General features: G+C 42.1%; 1 protein-coding gene across 1 annotated transcript; it reads right to left on the minus strand.

Annotated features, from left to right (window-relative positions):
* Positions 1-786: 786 nt before the first annotated feature.
* LOC142212848 (uncharacterized) lies at positions 787-14807 on the minus strand. Its single transcript, XM_075280918.1, has 9 exons — positions 14699-14807; positions 10312-10433; positions 9847-9985; positions 7371-7492; positions 6072-6182; positions 4900-5006; positions 4519-4609; positions 2012-2272; positions 787-841 (listed from the first exon to the last, which is right to left on the minus strand). The coding sequence occupies exons 1-8, from the start codon at positions 14793-14795 to the stop codon at positions 2156-2158; spliced, it is 906 nt and encodes a 301-aa protein (XP_075137019.1). The 5' UTR covers positions 14796-14807; the 3' UTR covers positions 787-841; positions 2012-2155.
* Between the last annotated feature and the right edge of the window lie 13 nt (positions 14808-14820).

Below are 14820 nucleotides of genomic sequence, written 5' to 3' on the forward strand. Positions count from 1 at the left end.
CACTATAAATACAGAAATAATAACAATTGATGTAACAAGTGCTCATTGAGGTTGTTCAGGATTGGAAACCTGGCCAGATGTCTACAGGTTGTGTGTGGTATTCCAACTCGCCATTACTTCAATGGAGCTGCAATAACCAACCCTTACAGAGGTGTTGGTTGTCTTCTTGCACAAACTGCTACATGTTTTACAAGACTTGAAAACCCCTTTAAAGGGATTCTACCACTAAAACACATTTTTTTCTAGTTAACACGTCGGAATAACCTTTACAAAGGCTATTCGTCTCCTACCTTTGGATGGGCTCTCCGCCATGCCGTTCGTTCAAAAACCGACCGCAGCGCCGCCTCTATGGTCTTCTGTATCCTCCTCTTGCTTCTTCAGCGTCCTGTCGGAGGCCTGCGCAGAACGCTCTGTACGGCGAAGATTGCCGAACGTACTGTGCATGCGCGAAATTGCGGTCCCAGCCATAGTGCGGGCACTGCAATTTCGCGCATGCGCAGTACATTCGGCAATCTTCGCCGAACAGAGCGTACTGCGCAGGCCTCCGACAGGACGCTGAAGAAGCAAGGGGAGGATACAGAAGACCATAGAGGCGGCGCTGCGGTCGGTTTTCGAGCTGCAATGGGGACGCCCCCATCGCTGCAAGAGAACTCATTAGCATACCGGTACAAACCGGTATTTTGAACGGCGCGGCGGAGAGCCCATCCAAAGGTAGGAGACGAATAGCCTTTCTAAAGGCTATTCCGACGTGTTAACTAGAAAAAAATGTGTTTTAGTGGTAGAATCCCTTTAACAAACCCATCCATACCTCATGGCTATATAGTACATGAGTAAAGGGGCTCTATCACCAAAATTATGCTGTATGAGCCCCACATATACGTGAATAGCCTTTAAAAAGCCATGTATGTTTTTATGGTTTTGTTTTAAAACGGGGGCGGGGATGTTTAAAATAAGATTAGTGGTGCCTGAATGGCCTTTTTAAAGGCTATTCACACATATGTGGGGCTCATACAGCATAATTTTGCTGATAGAGCCCCTTTAACCACTTCCAGACCGCCCATAGACTATATACGTCCGGGAAGTGGTTGCCTGGTTCTGACAGGACGAACCGGTACGTCCAGTCAGAACACAGTAGCTGCACGGAGATCATGCAGCTACTGAAGCTGGGAGCCGGCTGTAACTTCAGCCGGAACTCCCAGAGAGATGGCAGGGAAGATTTATTACCTCCCCTGCCATCTCGATTGCTGTGTATACAGCGATCAATAAGCACTGTATACACAGCTATGGATGCTGCCATGATGCGGCCGCCTTCTGACCCGGAAGTCACGTGATCCGCTGGGAGCAGAGTCTTACAAGAGCTGCTGGGTTCTACAGGACCCAGATCAGGTCAATAAACTGTATATACAGTGTGCAGGAGGCTGGATTTCTCCTGCAACTGAGGCTAAATGTAGCAGCCCCAGTTATAGGAGAAATTAGCCTCCAGTACAAAAAAAAAAGTGATCAGATGTCCCCAAAGGTGTCTTATCATCTTATGGGGACACAATCTGGAAAAAAAAAAAAATATATATAATAGTTTTTTTTAAAAAAAGTAAATAATAAAAAAAATTAATAATACGCTAATAAAACTCTGTTATTAAAGGTTATAGCCCCACCCCCTATGACACCATACAAAATAAAAATTACCGTAACGGAGAGGAAAAACTATTTTATAAAGTTTTTCAGTGACATTGTTATTAAATAAAAAAAAAAATAATAATAATAAATTGAAAACCAGACACAATTTTTCTCCTATCTTGTTTATATTTTCCTGGATATAAAAAAAATTAAAACACATTTGAAAATAAAAACATAAAAATAAAGCCCTATGTGTCCCCGAAAAAAGACGCAAAAATTAGTTGACTGAGATACGAGAAAAATGTTACAGACCTCAAAAGCGCACATACAAAATAAACCTAAAATGTGTCTGGTCCCGGAGCACAAATTGGCCTGGTACTGAAGTGGTTAAAGATACTTTGTCAGCATTGCTTTTCAAACTAACGTAAAATATCTGTTTGCCACATGCGTAGCCAGACCATTCACAGATATCCATACTCGTTTTCCAACTTTACTGCTGGTTGGGGAAAGTAAAAAAATAAAACTGCAGTTTCATCTCCTTCTATAGGATTTTATACAGATGAATGTCACTAAGAGCCTCCTGGTCAGTGTCTGGTCCTAGGAAAATATCTGTATCCAGTTCAATTTCCTCTACCCACTCACTTAGTGGTATATTTATCTGTAAAAGCAAAGACAGAAATCCCATGAACTCGATAAATGCAGGAAAATGCATGGAGAAATTCAGAATTAACAAAACTTCACAATTCTGGCATGTAATGGGATTGTCAATTTGTCACCTTTAAGATGTTATATCCTTGATAAAGTAAGACAATGTACAGTGAAATCGCTGTCATCCAGGACATCTAGGTGTCTTTTTTTTTTTTTTTTTTTTTTTTTTTTTTGAAACTGACACTTTCATAACGGAATCCAGCGGTAGTGTGAACCCTACGTTAGTCTGGAACTTGTACTTCACAAAAGCAGGATTGGCCAAGTAACAAACATTTTAAGCAACTCTGCAAACGTACACCCAGTGAAAACTACAATTCACAGACCAAATGCAGCTGAATTGAACTGAGGTCACAAGCTGAGTTTAGCCAAACCGCAGTCAGTCCTGATTATGTGGCCGTTGCATGGACAGTGTTTCCAGCCCAAAGGTGTAGACAGGTAATGGCTGTGAGAAGAATCATGGGAACTATCATTCATACAGCTAATCCCATCTACCTTAAACGTGAAAGATTTTACAACAACAAAATTTGTCACATTTAGGACCGTTATCCCCTACCCACAAGATAGCGGAAAAATGCAGGATTGCTGGGCGTCCAACTGCTGGATTCCTCAGCGATCAGGATAATGGAAAAGCTAAAGTCTCTCATGCCACCTTCTTGTGAATGGGTGGCTGCCAGAGACTGCAGTGAGTCCAACAACAGCGAATGAAGCACCAGTCGAAAGGAGGAGGCATTATGAATCTTTGGTACCCCATTGTCCTGATCGCTAAGGCACCCAGTCATCAGACCCCCAGCAATCTGACACTTATCCCTCAATCCTATGGAAAGGTGATATGTGTCCTTAATGAGACAGCCCCTGCAACAGTGAAACAAGGGTGCAGCAAGATGAAAGTTCAAAATAATTATTTCTGCATTACAGTGACGTCATTTGGTGAACATTCAACAGATTTAAAGGGGTGGTTCAGGCAAAAATGGACAACCGTTTTAACGTAAAATCAGCCGAGGGGGGGGGGGATGGCATTGGAAAAAAAAAAATATTCATACTCACCTGTCCCCGACGCTCCAGTGTCATCCCATGTCTCTCCATTCTTCTGCTCCAGCAGCTTGGACACCGGAGCATCGGGGACAGGTGAGTATGTTTTTGTTTTGTTTTTTTTATATGGTTTTTTTTTTCAATGCCCCCAGCTGATTTTAAAGTTAAAAGTGTTGTCCAATTTTGCCTAGACAACTCCTTTAAGTCTTTCGCTGACATTTGTTATGCTTTGAATACTCCTTTTAATGCATCACTGTCAGTGGTTGTCTAGGTCAAGAAAACTATACTCAAATAGTTTTGAGTGTAGAGAAAGGGTTTGCCCATTCGGGATCCTCATTCACGGTTATTAATTAAAATGACAAGTTAGAAAGTGATCCTCACTCATATATGCTAATAAGAACTGTGGGGGTCTGAACTCACTGGGTTTTCTTATTATCATATAAATAAGGTTGCGTTCACACTGAGTTTTTTGGTCAGGGTTTTGAGGCCGTATCTGCCTCAAAACCCTGACCAAAAAGACGGCTCCCATTGAAATCAATGGGAAGCAAGATGCTCATTCTTCAGGCCAAGTCACCTCGCGATTCGGCCTGAAGACACTCCCTCCTCCGGACTAGGCCCATTCATTGGGCCTAATCCGGAGCGGAGTGCACGGCTGGATGCTAGTGCAGTGCACCGGCTTTCAGTCACAGCTATGTGGTTTTTGGATCGGAACCTAAGGCGGCCTCTGCCTCAGGTTCCGATCCAAAAAGCCCTGTGTGAACTTACCCTAATAGTTCTGTAGGAAGAATTCTAACATTAGATTCTGGGTGCAATCTGTCAGTGTTGCCTAAGGTGATGATGCATTTAGTCTAGGTTCCCATGTTGTTTTTGCCTTCTGTCAGACTTGTATGTAAATGGAATTGTTCTATCCCCTTTTAAAGAATACCCTTTCAGCCTCTGTCTGTCAGAAGAAGCCAATGGACATGTTTAGCTTGCACAACTGGAGCTTTCCTGACATACAGTCTAAGAATAAGGCAAAAACCATTAGATCAGGACCTAGTCTCCGCAGCCTACATACTTTCCCGTCTATGAAATCTATAAACAGGGTGGTGTTTATGTGACTTTGTCCCTTACAAAATTGACAATTGCAGAGTTATTTTCTACAGAATTACAAAACTAAAAACCAACCTGAAGTTTACTGAAGGATTCTTCTAAACTAGGTACAGTGACTATAAGGCATCCTTTCTTCCTCAGGTTTTCATGCATAAATATCCAGGCTCTAGAAAAGACAATTTCAAAATTCTGTTAACAGAGAAGGTCAAATCTTATCTAGATTCTGCTACGTACAATATGCTGTAAGTGGATATATCTATCCAATGGTCACAAGGAGCAATCCATGCAAACTGGCTGTAGCACAAATGAATCCACTGAACCAGTGGATATCATCGATCTACAGGGAATGTAAGGCACATCTTTTTTTTTTTTTTTTTTTTTTTTTTAGGAGTGCCAATCTAGCATTTTTGGCTGGAATACCCACAACAGTAAAGTATATGTAAGTAAATGGATTACTTTGTTTGTTCCTCTTTATTCAGGAAGTATTCAAAAACATTATTTAGTACAACCACATCAGCTCCCTGCAGAAGGGTCTTCTGACTACAAACATCTGAATGGTGCACCTGTAGGAAGACAAGGTAGAAGAGAAATACTCAGCAGCTAGTACCAGCAGCATGCACTCACACACAGGATTCAGTTGGACGATATCTAGTGAGATGAAGGAGTTCTGAGTGGTCCTCTTTTCATTGTCATCTGAAAACTGATGACACTGGTGGACAGAAAGAATAAGAGTCTAGGAAAGAAGAATGGAAACAAACACATATACTAATCCTAATACTACTGGATCAAAGGAGGTACTGAGGTAAGGGTTAGAATCAGGGCCACTAAAGCTGGATGATAAATACAGCCTGCAAGACCAATATATAACATTGCAGTTTGTTACCATGGCTCGATGACAACCACTCCAATCCACCATCAGCTGCATGGACAGATATAGTTTTAAAGAGAACATGCCACATTGAACATGCAGTTTGTCTGTAGGTGGCATTTTACAGATGAGGAGCTGAGCAGATTAATATATAGAATTAGATTGAATATAACTTGCCATTTATTGATCTAAATCCCTGCTCAGATTATTAGTCATGTTGATGGTCCTGAGTGGTGACTGATTTTTATATGCATGCTCATACAGGGAAGGCAGTCAATCCCTGAGTAGGATCGTCAAATACACCCCTAAACATATAATACATGGGGGTTCAGTTCAATATATTCCAAGTAATACTTCTCTTTTTCTTATACTCTATAACCTATAAAATATTTATCTCGGTTCCTCCTGATCCATAATATCCCTGCATGACAGGTTCCCTCTAAGTGGACCATAGACATTGGAATGGTTTCAGCAGATCCCACTGATTTAGGTGGGACCTGAATGTAAGAGACAGAAGAATTACACAAACCACTCTTTTGCTCAAAAAAAACGTTGTGTATTATATTGCACAGTCCCAGTCACTACAATACAGCTAAGGTACAATTACACCGAGTCAACCGGGCATTGCGAGGCTGATAAGTGTCCGATGGTGGTGTGCTGAATTTGGTAAATTGGCATGTTAGAAGATGGCAACACTACATGTGGCTATAACTTGGCCCCAACACTCTGTAAATATGTACTGTATATGCAACTAACTTACCTGAATTCTGTCAGTAAAATTATACTTCTTTATGATCTTCTCTTGCAGATCACAGAACTCTGCATTGATTTCTACGCCTTCCAATTTACTGGCTGAGCTGTAAACATAACCCTAAATTAGAACAAAAAAAAAGAAAGAAAATGTGAAAGAAATATTTCCTTTATGTCAGAAATTCTTAGTATGACATGGCATGGACAAATGTTGATGTATTTCTCTGAAACACATTCATATAAATCAGTACACATGCATGTGTATATATGCTAGTGTATGATAGACTTGATCTGTTCAAGGGGTATTCCAGTAACAAGTTACCACTAGCTAAAGGAAAGGGCAATTTCTATTGAAATGTATTTCCCTTTTTGGAGGGGAGTATAAAGGAATACAACCATTATTATTACATTAATGTATATACTCGAGTATAAGCCGACCCCCTAATGTTACCACAAAAAACTGGAAAATCTTATTGACTCAAGCATAAGCCTAGGGGGGAAATGCAGCAGCTACTGGAAAATTTCAAAAATTAAACTGGCCGGAGTGTTTGGTAGCAGTAGGTGCGGGGAGCGCCATCTTCCTATGGACCCCGGCAACATCGTCCCTTAACTGCGCAGAGTCAGCAGTTTTGGCGGCATGGACCGGACCCGCGCGGAGCGCCATCTTCCTGTGGACCCCGCCAGCATTGTCACTTAACTGCGCAGAGTCAGCAGTTTTGGCGGCAAGGTCCACGGGGAGTGCATTAGGATGTCCTCACTGTCCGGCTCCTGCAGCAGCTCCAGGGTGGTGATCGTTCAGGTGCAGCTGCTCCTCGCTCTCTGCCTTCAGCTGCCACCGGTCTGGACCCGTGGGGAGCGCCATCTTCCTGTGGACTCGACGCCGAAACTGCTGACTCTCTGCGCAGTTAGTGACGATGCTGGCGCTCCCTACGGGTCCTGAACGGCGGCAGCTGAAGGCGGAGAGCAAGGAGCAGCTGCACCTGAACCATCACCAGGACTGCTAGAACCATGACTGTCCTCAGTCTATTCCTTCTGCCAAGACAGCTACTCTCTCAGCCACCTGCAATGAGGGAACACCACAGTACACCTTCACTTGTTTGAATGAAACTGTGCTGCATTTCACTACATTGCAAGTAGCCAGGAGCACTGCTGTGAAGGGAATAAGCTGAAGTGACCCTGGTCCTTTCATTTTCACAATTTACAAGGGTCCCAGAAGTCGCATTTCCCTCCAATTATAATGTTATGGCATATACTAGCAATAAGCCATAACACTGTTACACTGGACTACCTATTTAATCTCCTGTCTTACCGCATACAGGACTGCCCCAAGTCTTGAGCCCACGTCTAATAAATTTTTCCCACTCAGGTCAGGTAACGCATGGTGAAAAAGAAATTTCAGCTCCAGAATGGAGAAAGAATGTGAAAGAAAGTCTGTAAATGTAAGCATAAGGTAAAGAGTCACTGGTAAGACATCAATAGGCTACTTCTTCTGTACATACGAAGCTACAGATGTAGCAGGGTTGAGATTGTAAGTAAAGCAGAGCCCTCCACACTTCTTGCACATGACAATGTATACTCAGTTATCATTATATACCATATATTTTATAGGTGTAAAGAAATAATAGGTAAGAGTAATAATCTGCCAACAAAATCCTCGTCACACAAGCATGATCTTTTCAAAACTATGTTAGCCGAAATTGCGGGAGGTAAATCCCTGGATACCATTGTTAAAGTTTATCGCTTACTTCTGGGGGATCATCTTCAATTCAGCCAACCACTGCAGAAAACGGATAGCAAATATATTAGTAAGTTTTCTGACTATAATATGTATATGAAGTCTATCCTGGAAAACACCCAAAAACACTATGAAGTGCTGACCCCAACTGGGCACACTGGTCCCAATTTAGAAAGACTGGCATTCCTCATGCTAGTCTACATAGTCTTGGAACCAGCAGAGGGTATCTTATAAATAAGGCTTGTGGCATAAATGATAGTAAATATGGTGGGGCCTATGACCCCACCCCTTCATGCCTTTGTCATTCCCCGTTTTTGGGAAAATGACCATAGCAGCGCAGATTTTAGAAAACCTTAGCCACTCTGTCCATATGCTGTATTAGCTATATCTATTACCCAGAGTAGGAAATGCTGGAAATAATAGCTCTGCTCTGGCTCTCTGTGTCCATTCATTCCTTTGGAAAGTGACTACTATCATTTAAAGTGACTCTTCAGTTCCTATTAAATGTCACAAATGCTAGATTTAAAGTCAAGATACCTGCACCCTTCTGTCATCTTTCTGCTGGTGGGTGTCTGATTACATCCCTTTTTTTATAGTTAAAGGGGACATGAAACTGTGGAGGAAATTTAGAGGAGGACATGAAAATGTGGGGGAAACTGGAGGGGGACATTATAGTATGAGTGGCCATGAGGGGGGGGAGGGCAACAGGTTAATGTGCGATGCTTGCTGTGACGTGTGATCAGCCACTGAGGGACATTATAGTGCATGGGGCCACTAAAGGGCATTATATTGTATAGAGGTGTGATGAATGGCCCAGAGTTATGGGTTTTTTTCACTGCCTTCTCCGATATATTTCCCTTCTGCCCTGTTAATTTACTCAACCTGATTAGCAAGATGCCAGAGATAGTGTCCAATTGTCCAAGCCTAATTCCTCCCTAGAGGTAGCTTGGCTCATCCCTTTGTCTCAGCCTGGGCACAGCATTGTCATGATTGTGCTAACTTCGTTATTCTTAGCAGGGGGTGTCTTGGATCAGTGAACTGAGAGCCATGCTATCACCTTTTAGCAGACAAGCTGACTCCATAAGAGACTTTCAAAGAGTTATGACCGTATATAGTCATACTGGTACAAGGTGAGGGGGAGAGCTGCACACCTTGCTGACCTACCTCATCGTGGGAGGGGGCTGAGTGGAGATATATTGTCACACATGACAAGACCCCGGCTCTTGTTGTTCTTCCTGGACTGCTGGGATGTGTCACGAAGTGCTGTGATGCTGTGGAAGCTAATCCCTTGGACTAAGGTCTCTATTGCCTATGGAGATACCATGCACCCTAGACTATTCTGCTAATGGGGAGTCCAGGGACTCTAAAGGACTGTGCCCTGGATTTCATGAGGTGAACTCCAGAGACCCAACTGAGTATTCTAATTCTGTTTCTAATATTTTATTCTTTTTATCTTACTGCACTGGAACATACCTTTCTGTAACCATATAAGCGTGTATCCGCTAGCATATATCTCTATGTATGTTGGATGTCTAGTATCGACCCTCTTGGGTTAATAAATATAAAACTTAAGAAAGCTCATCTCCTATTAGACCCGGTCCCCCTCTCAGGGTGAGAGCGGATGGTAAAGGTAAGAAGGTGATCGCAGTTTTGCCCGTGGCAAGGCCAGGTAGGCCAGAGGCTGGGTCAAAGTGGCTTTAGGCGAGATCCTTTACAAGGGGCATTATAATTTGTGTGGGTCAGTTATTTCGAAGTGGTTATGGGAGGGGGGCATACTTATGAAACCTTGCATTGGGAGCACCAATGTGTTAAAAACAGCCCTGCATGGAGGGAACCCTGTGATCACCAATAGTTTTCTCTCACTTGCTATAGAAATAGTGAACTGAAATATCAAAATGGCAAAATAAGATACCCACTGGTAACCACATTGTTCCCTTAATGTCACTGAGAGATGCAGAGTACAGTGTGGGGAGAGGCATGATCCTGGAGATAATTGCAGTTTTGTGATGAGGTAGGGCTTAGTTCACACAACATACAGCCAGTGACTCACCTAGTGGAGCTGTTTTTGTAGAACCACATGACATACAGTAATTACGGCTCATCTTTCCTTCTTCGCATAATGAGTCAATTGTGTCTTCATCATAAAGGAAGGCATCTACATGAAGAGTAGGCCTCTGGAGGCTTTGAATCTGAAACAAACGGAAAAGGAAATACTAATATATTGAAGGGAAATTAATCAGACAACCAGAATTTAATTAGAAACACAGAAATTTTTTTTTCTATATTATAAGGCAAGTTCAGATATGGTAGAACTGTCATGCTTTTCAGTGTGGATCCTTGCACTGCAAAAGTTTACCGTAGAATACACGTGGATAGAGAACTGTATACCATATTTTATTTTGTTTTCGATCACCCCAGGCCCCTTCCTGGTCTTCCAGTTTGCCTGGAAAACTAATTTAATGCTGGAAAATATTGTGCAATTCAGCAGAAAAATACAATATGAACACAATCTCACATTTTCCACAGCTTCTTTCTCTGATCCCACCATGGCTTCCACTGGCAAACAGTTTCGCAAATCATCAGCGATATTGTGAAGGAGAATATCTGCATTACTTGTTGTTAGCTCCTCTATTTCGCCTGAAAAATAGAAAATACCTTCATGTACAAAAAAAAATTTACACCAAGGCAATAATAATCTTTTTTTTTTTTTTGCTGGAGGCTTTGTTGTGTAACCATCTGACATATCAAGGAAACTCCTTCAGACCAGAAATTGTGTGTGCTTTGTTATACAGCCTGTGCCACTGGGATAATCTTGATGCTGTTTCTGCCTATCTGGCCTCGTTTTATGCTGTCTAACATTGAGACACTAAGGCTGGGTTCACACTGAGTTTTTTGGAATCCGCCTCAAAATCTGCCTCCAAAAAACGCCTCCCAATTGACTTCTATAGGATCCGCTAGCTTTTTCTTTCTGCTAGCAGTTTTTTTCCGGTAGCAGAAAAAAAAGCGAGCTGACCTTTCTTCAGACAGATTCCGCCTGAAAAAACCAACGCTGAGTCAATGGGAGGCGGAAAAACCACGACTTCTAGCAGTTTTTTCAAAGTCCATACACTGTGCTGGAGGAAAAATAACAAACACTAAAATGCCTCAAAACGCTCCAAAAAACTCTTCATGTAAAAAACGCTTCAAAAAACCATTTCCTAATTCCTGAAGCGGATTTTCTCCTCTCCAAAATCCTCGCCAAAAAAAGTCTGTGTGAACTTACCCTAAGGGTAAAAAACTGTGTCAAAAACCGCACCACGTTTTTTCCACCTCCCATTAACTACCGTTGGTCTTTTCAGGCGGAATCCAACTGAAGAATGGTCAGCTCTCTTCTTTTTTTGCTAGCGGAAAAAAAGCTGGCGGATCCTATAGGAGTCAATTGGGAGGCGTTTTTTGGAGGTGGATTTTGAGGCGGACTCGGCGTCAAAATCTGGACCAAAAAACTCTGTGTGTCGCGCCGCGGATGTCCATGGCTGATTCAGCTGTGGATTCCGCCTCAAGAAAGGGCATGTTGCTTCTTTTTCCCATGAGCGGTGACAAACTGCTCGCAGAAAAAGGAACCCATTGAATTCAATGGGAGGCGTTTTTTGAGCCGGATTCTGACGAGAATTCCGCGTCAAAATCCGTCTGAAAAAACCCTGTGTTAACGGCCTAATAGTAATAAATCTCCCCTTTGACAGGACTGTATTATTGGTGGCTAATTCAGCATACAGTAGATTTCCATCCAAGTGGACCATTTATCTAATTTTGTTTTGCTAAAATGTGGCATCCTGACTGCCGGCACTTCTGCCAATCATTGTTTTGAAGATGCCACTGTACGTTGTCGGACTGGCTAACCAAAGGATGCTTTGGTTGATTCAGACGAAGAAGACACCCAAATTTAAAGGATTGTATGGCCTTCTTCCTAGGGATTGTTGGATAATGGGTCCCCAGAATCATTTTATATGGTGGCCCAAGGAACTTAAGTCTGACACTGCCACTATTTCAACCTCTGTTATTGTGTTGAAATCAATAATTTACATTTTTTTTCACCTTGAAAGTGTGTGCAGCAGAATAGGTTTTGTCTGCCACTGCCACTATGCCTGTGAGTTGCCCAGAATGAGTTCACATCAGCTATAGTTTTCCATTATTTTGATAAGCCCTCTAAAAGACTCACTGATCTCAATGACTTTTTTTAACACCGTCAGTTCACCTCCGTTTTGCTCTGTTATGTCAAGTTTCCATTATGGACAGAAAAAACAGCATCGCTGTTGTGCTATTTTATCAAAAAAGACCAGAACACATTACATTAAAATCAATGGCAGACAGCATTAGATAAAATCGCTGCTTTCTTCCAATACAGTTCTACACCTGTCCATAGGTTGTGTCTGGTATGGAAACTATGGCCATAGAAGTAGGGACTGAGTTTCAATGCCACACACAAGCATGGTGAATCTATATCCATATCTAGCAATGCAGCTAAAACTTACCTGGTAGCAATATTCAGAATATCTAGTTCTATCCCACAAGTGGTTGCTAATGTTATGGGGGCAACTGTACAGAAAGTTAGTCTTTTAACGAAATCTAAGCGATGTATGCATTTGCATAAAAGGGATTGTCCAGGTACTGAAGGTAATTGATAGTGATGATCTATCCAGAGGATAAGTTATCAGTATGAGACCGGTCAGGGTCCGACACTTGAACCCCATCTTGATCAAGTGTTATCCGCCTTAGGAAGCCATATACATCCTATTAAGGGTCAGACGTCCACAATATAATATTAATAGCCTATCTTAAGATAGACCATTAGGCTAGGGCTACATGGTGTCACAAAAAGTTACACAGAAGAGCTGTGATTTGGCAATAAAAACACAGTCAAGTCATATGTTGCATTCCAAATCGTAGCCACAAGCGAACTTTCATTGACGTTTATTGCAAAAAATAAAAAAAAAAGTCACGTGCAACGAAGATCCAACAGCTTTGGATTTACTGCAACTGTCATGTCGCAGTTGTGTAATGTCACAATGTGACACCATAGAGACACACTGAAATTTATGTTGTGTAAATCTGGTAATAACTTTATGTTTTGCGACTTATTACGCTGTATAGCCAACGCCTAATGTTAAATTCCACACCAAATGTTTGTTCTTTTTAACCGTGGAGACACACAGATTTGCTTAGGAGCTGTTTACACAAAACTATTATATTTTTTTGTCATATTTTATTATTTGCAAAAATACTTCAATATATTTTCTTTAAGATAAGAGCAATATCTCATGACTCCAGAAGCATATATAGCTTCTTAAAGTTGTCATCCAGGACATTAAGGTAATTGATACTGATGACTTATCCATAGGACCCTATCCCAATCAGGTATTTCAGAAAGAATCAGTTCTGTACACTGTATACAACTTGGAACCTGGAACTGCAGCCATGCTCTTATATAAGTGCACAAAAAGTGGACCTTTTAACCATTAAATTCTACTGTGACCTCGAGCGTGGTCTATTGCCTTCTTTGTATCATTCTCTTATATAAGTGAAGGGGAGCAGGGCTGCAGTTCCAGGCCCCAACACTACAGTACAGTGTACAGTGCTCGGCACACTGTATACAACTTGTGGTCTGTACACCAGAGAGGTGGCACCTAGAACTGCAGCCATGCTCCTATATAAGTGAAGGGGAGAGGGGCTGTAGTTCCAGGCACCAGCACTACAGTGTTCGGCGCTCCGCACATTGTATACAACTTCTGGTCTGTACACCAGAAAGGTGGCACCTAAAACTGCAGCCATGCTCCTATATAGGTGAAGGGGAGTGGGGCTGCAGTTTCAGGCACCAACACTACAGTGTATGGCGCTCCGCACACTGTATACAACTTCTGGTCTCTACAAGAGGTGGCATCTGGAACTGCAGGCATGCTCCATGTGCCACCTCTACAGTTGCTTTTCTCTGTGTTACACGTTACCATACAGCAGTCGCTTAATGGTCTATCTTAAGATAGGCCATTAATATTATATTGTGGCAGTCTGAATCTCAGTACCTCTGCTGATCAGCTGCTCGAAGATGCTGCGATGCTTGTGCATCCACTTCAATGCTTAAAATTGGACTCCAGGGTGGATTATACTCTGAACGTTGTACTCATCACTACATTCAGACCATTCTTTTGACTATTACAGCTTTGTCCCGTTCACAATCTAATATGAATTGCTATAACATTAATAATAGTGAAATATAATTAAAAATAACTCATCATTTAATTTCGAAGCCAAAGTAAGTAACTTTTTTTTCCCCACTCCAGCCAAAATTGGCCCTGGCTGCCACTAAAGTTGCTCAAAGAAAAAGGAAACAACGCAAATATCTCGCAAAGCACCACGACTACCATGTGTGAATCTGACTGATAAGAGGATATGGAAAGAAATAACAAGGCTACATAAACCTCTTTAGGGTAAGGCCCCACGTTGCGGAAACGCAGCTTTTTTTGTTGTTGCAGATTTTGTTGCGTTTTTTTTGAGCCAATGCCAAGAATGGCTACATAAGGAATGGGAAATATATAGGGGGCTCTTATATTTCTCCCTTCTGCTCAATCCACTCTTGGCGTTGGCTCAAAAAACCGCAACAAAATCTGCAATAAAAAAAAGCTGCGTTTCCGCAATGTGGGGCCCCAGCCTAAAGGGACCAGCAACAGATCTCATGAAAGTAACGCATATAAGGGTCTGCTAATATCATTCAGATATGTGTGCACAGATCATTGGAAAAGCTCATAAATGGGGACAGACACAGTCAGTAGTCATAACCCATTGATGAACCCTAGCTTGAAATGGATCGCATTTAAAAGCTTTTTGAGCCGCATCACTCCCTGTAGTGTACTGGCCATGAATGGACTGCTTACTGCTGGTTTTCATCCACTGGATAACTTTAGGCAGGGCGCTGGGGGCCACCTGCCCCAATAGACTGAGAATAGCATTCTGAGCTTGAGATACATCCATCTGCCGGGCACACGTTACTTTACTT

Source organism: Leptodactylus fuscus, chromosome 7 (genome assembly GCF_031893055.1).
Source record: "Leptodactylus fuscus isolate aLepFus1 chromosome 7, aLepFus1.hap2, whole genome shotgun sequence".
NCBI classification, from domain to species: Eukaryota; Metazoa; Chordata; class Amphibia; order Anura; family Leptodactylidae; genus Leptodactylus; species Leptodactylus fuscus.

What these genes read in the sequence shown, in the direction of transcription:
- LOC142212848 (XM_075280918.1), bottom strand. Translation starts at nt 14,795, where the DNA reads ATGGATGTATCTCAAGCTCAGAATGCTATTCTCAGTCTATTGGGGCAG. An exon ending in CCAGTGGATGAAAACCAGCA is followed by an intron (nt 10,434 to 14,698) that starts GTAAGCAGTCCA and finishes TCTATTTTTCAG; the next exon opens with GCGAAATAGAGGAGCTAACA. An exon ending in AATCCTTCAGTAAACTTCAG is followed by an intron (nt 2,273 to 4,518) that starts GTTGGTTTTTAG and finishes TTGCTTTTACAG; the next exon opens with ATAAATATACCACTAAGTGA.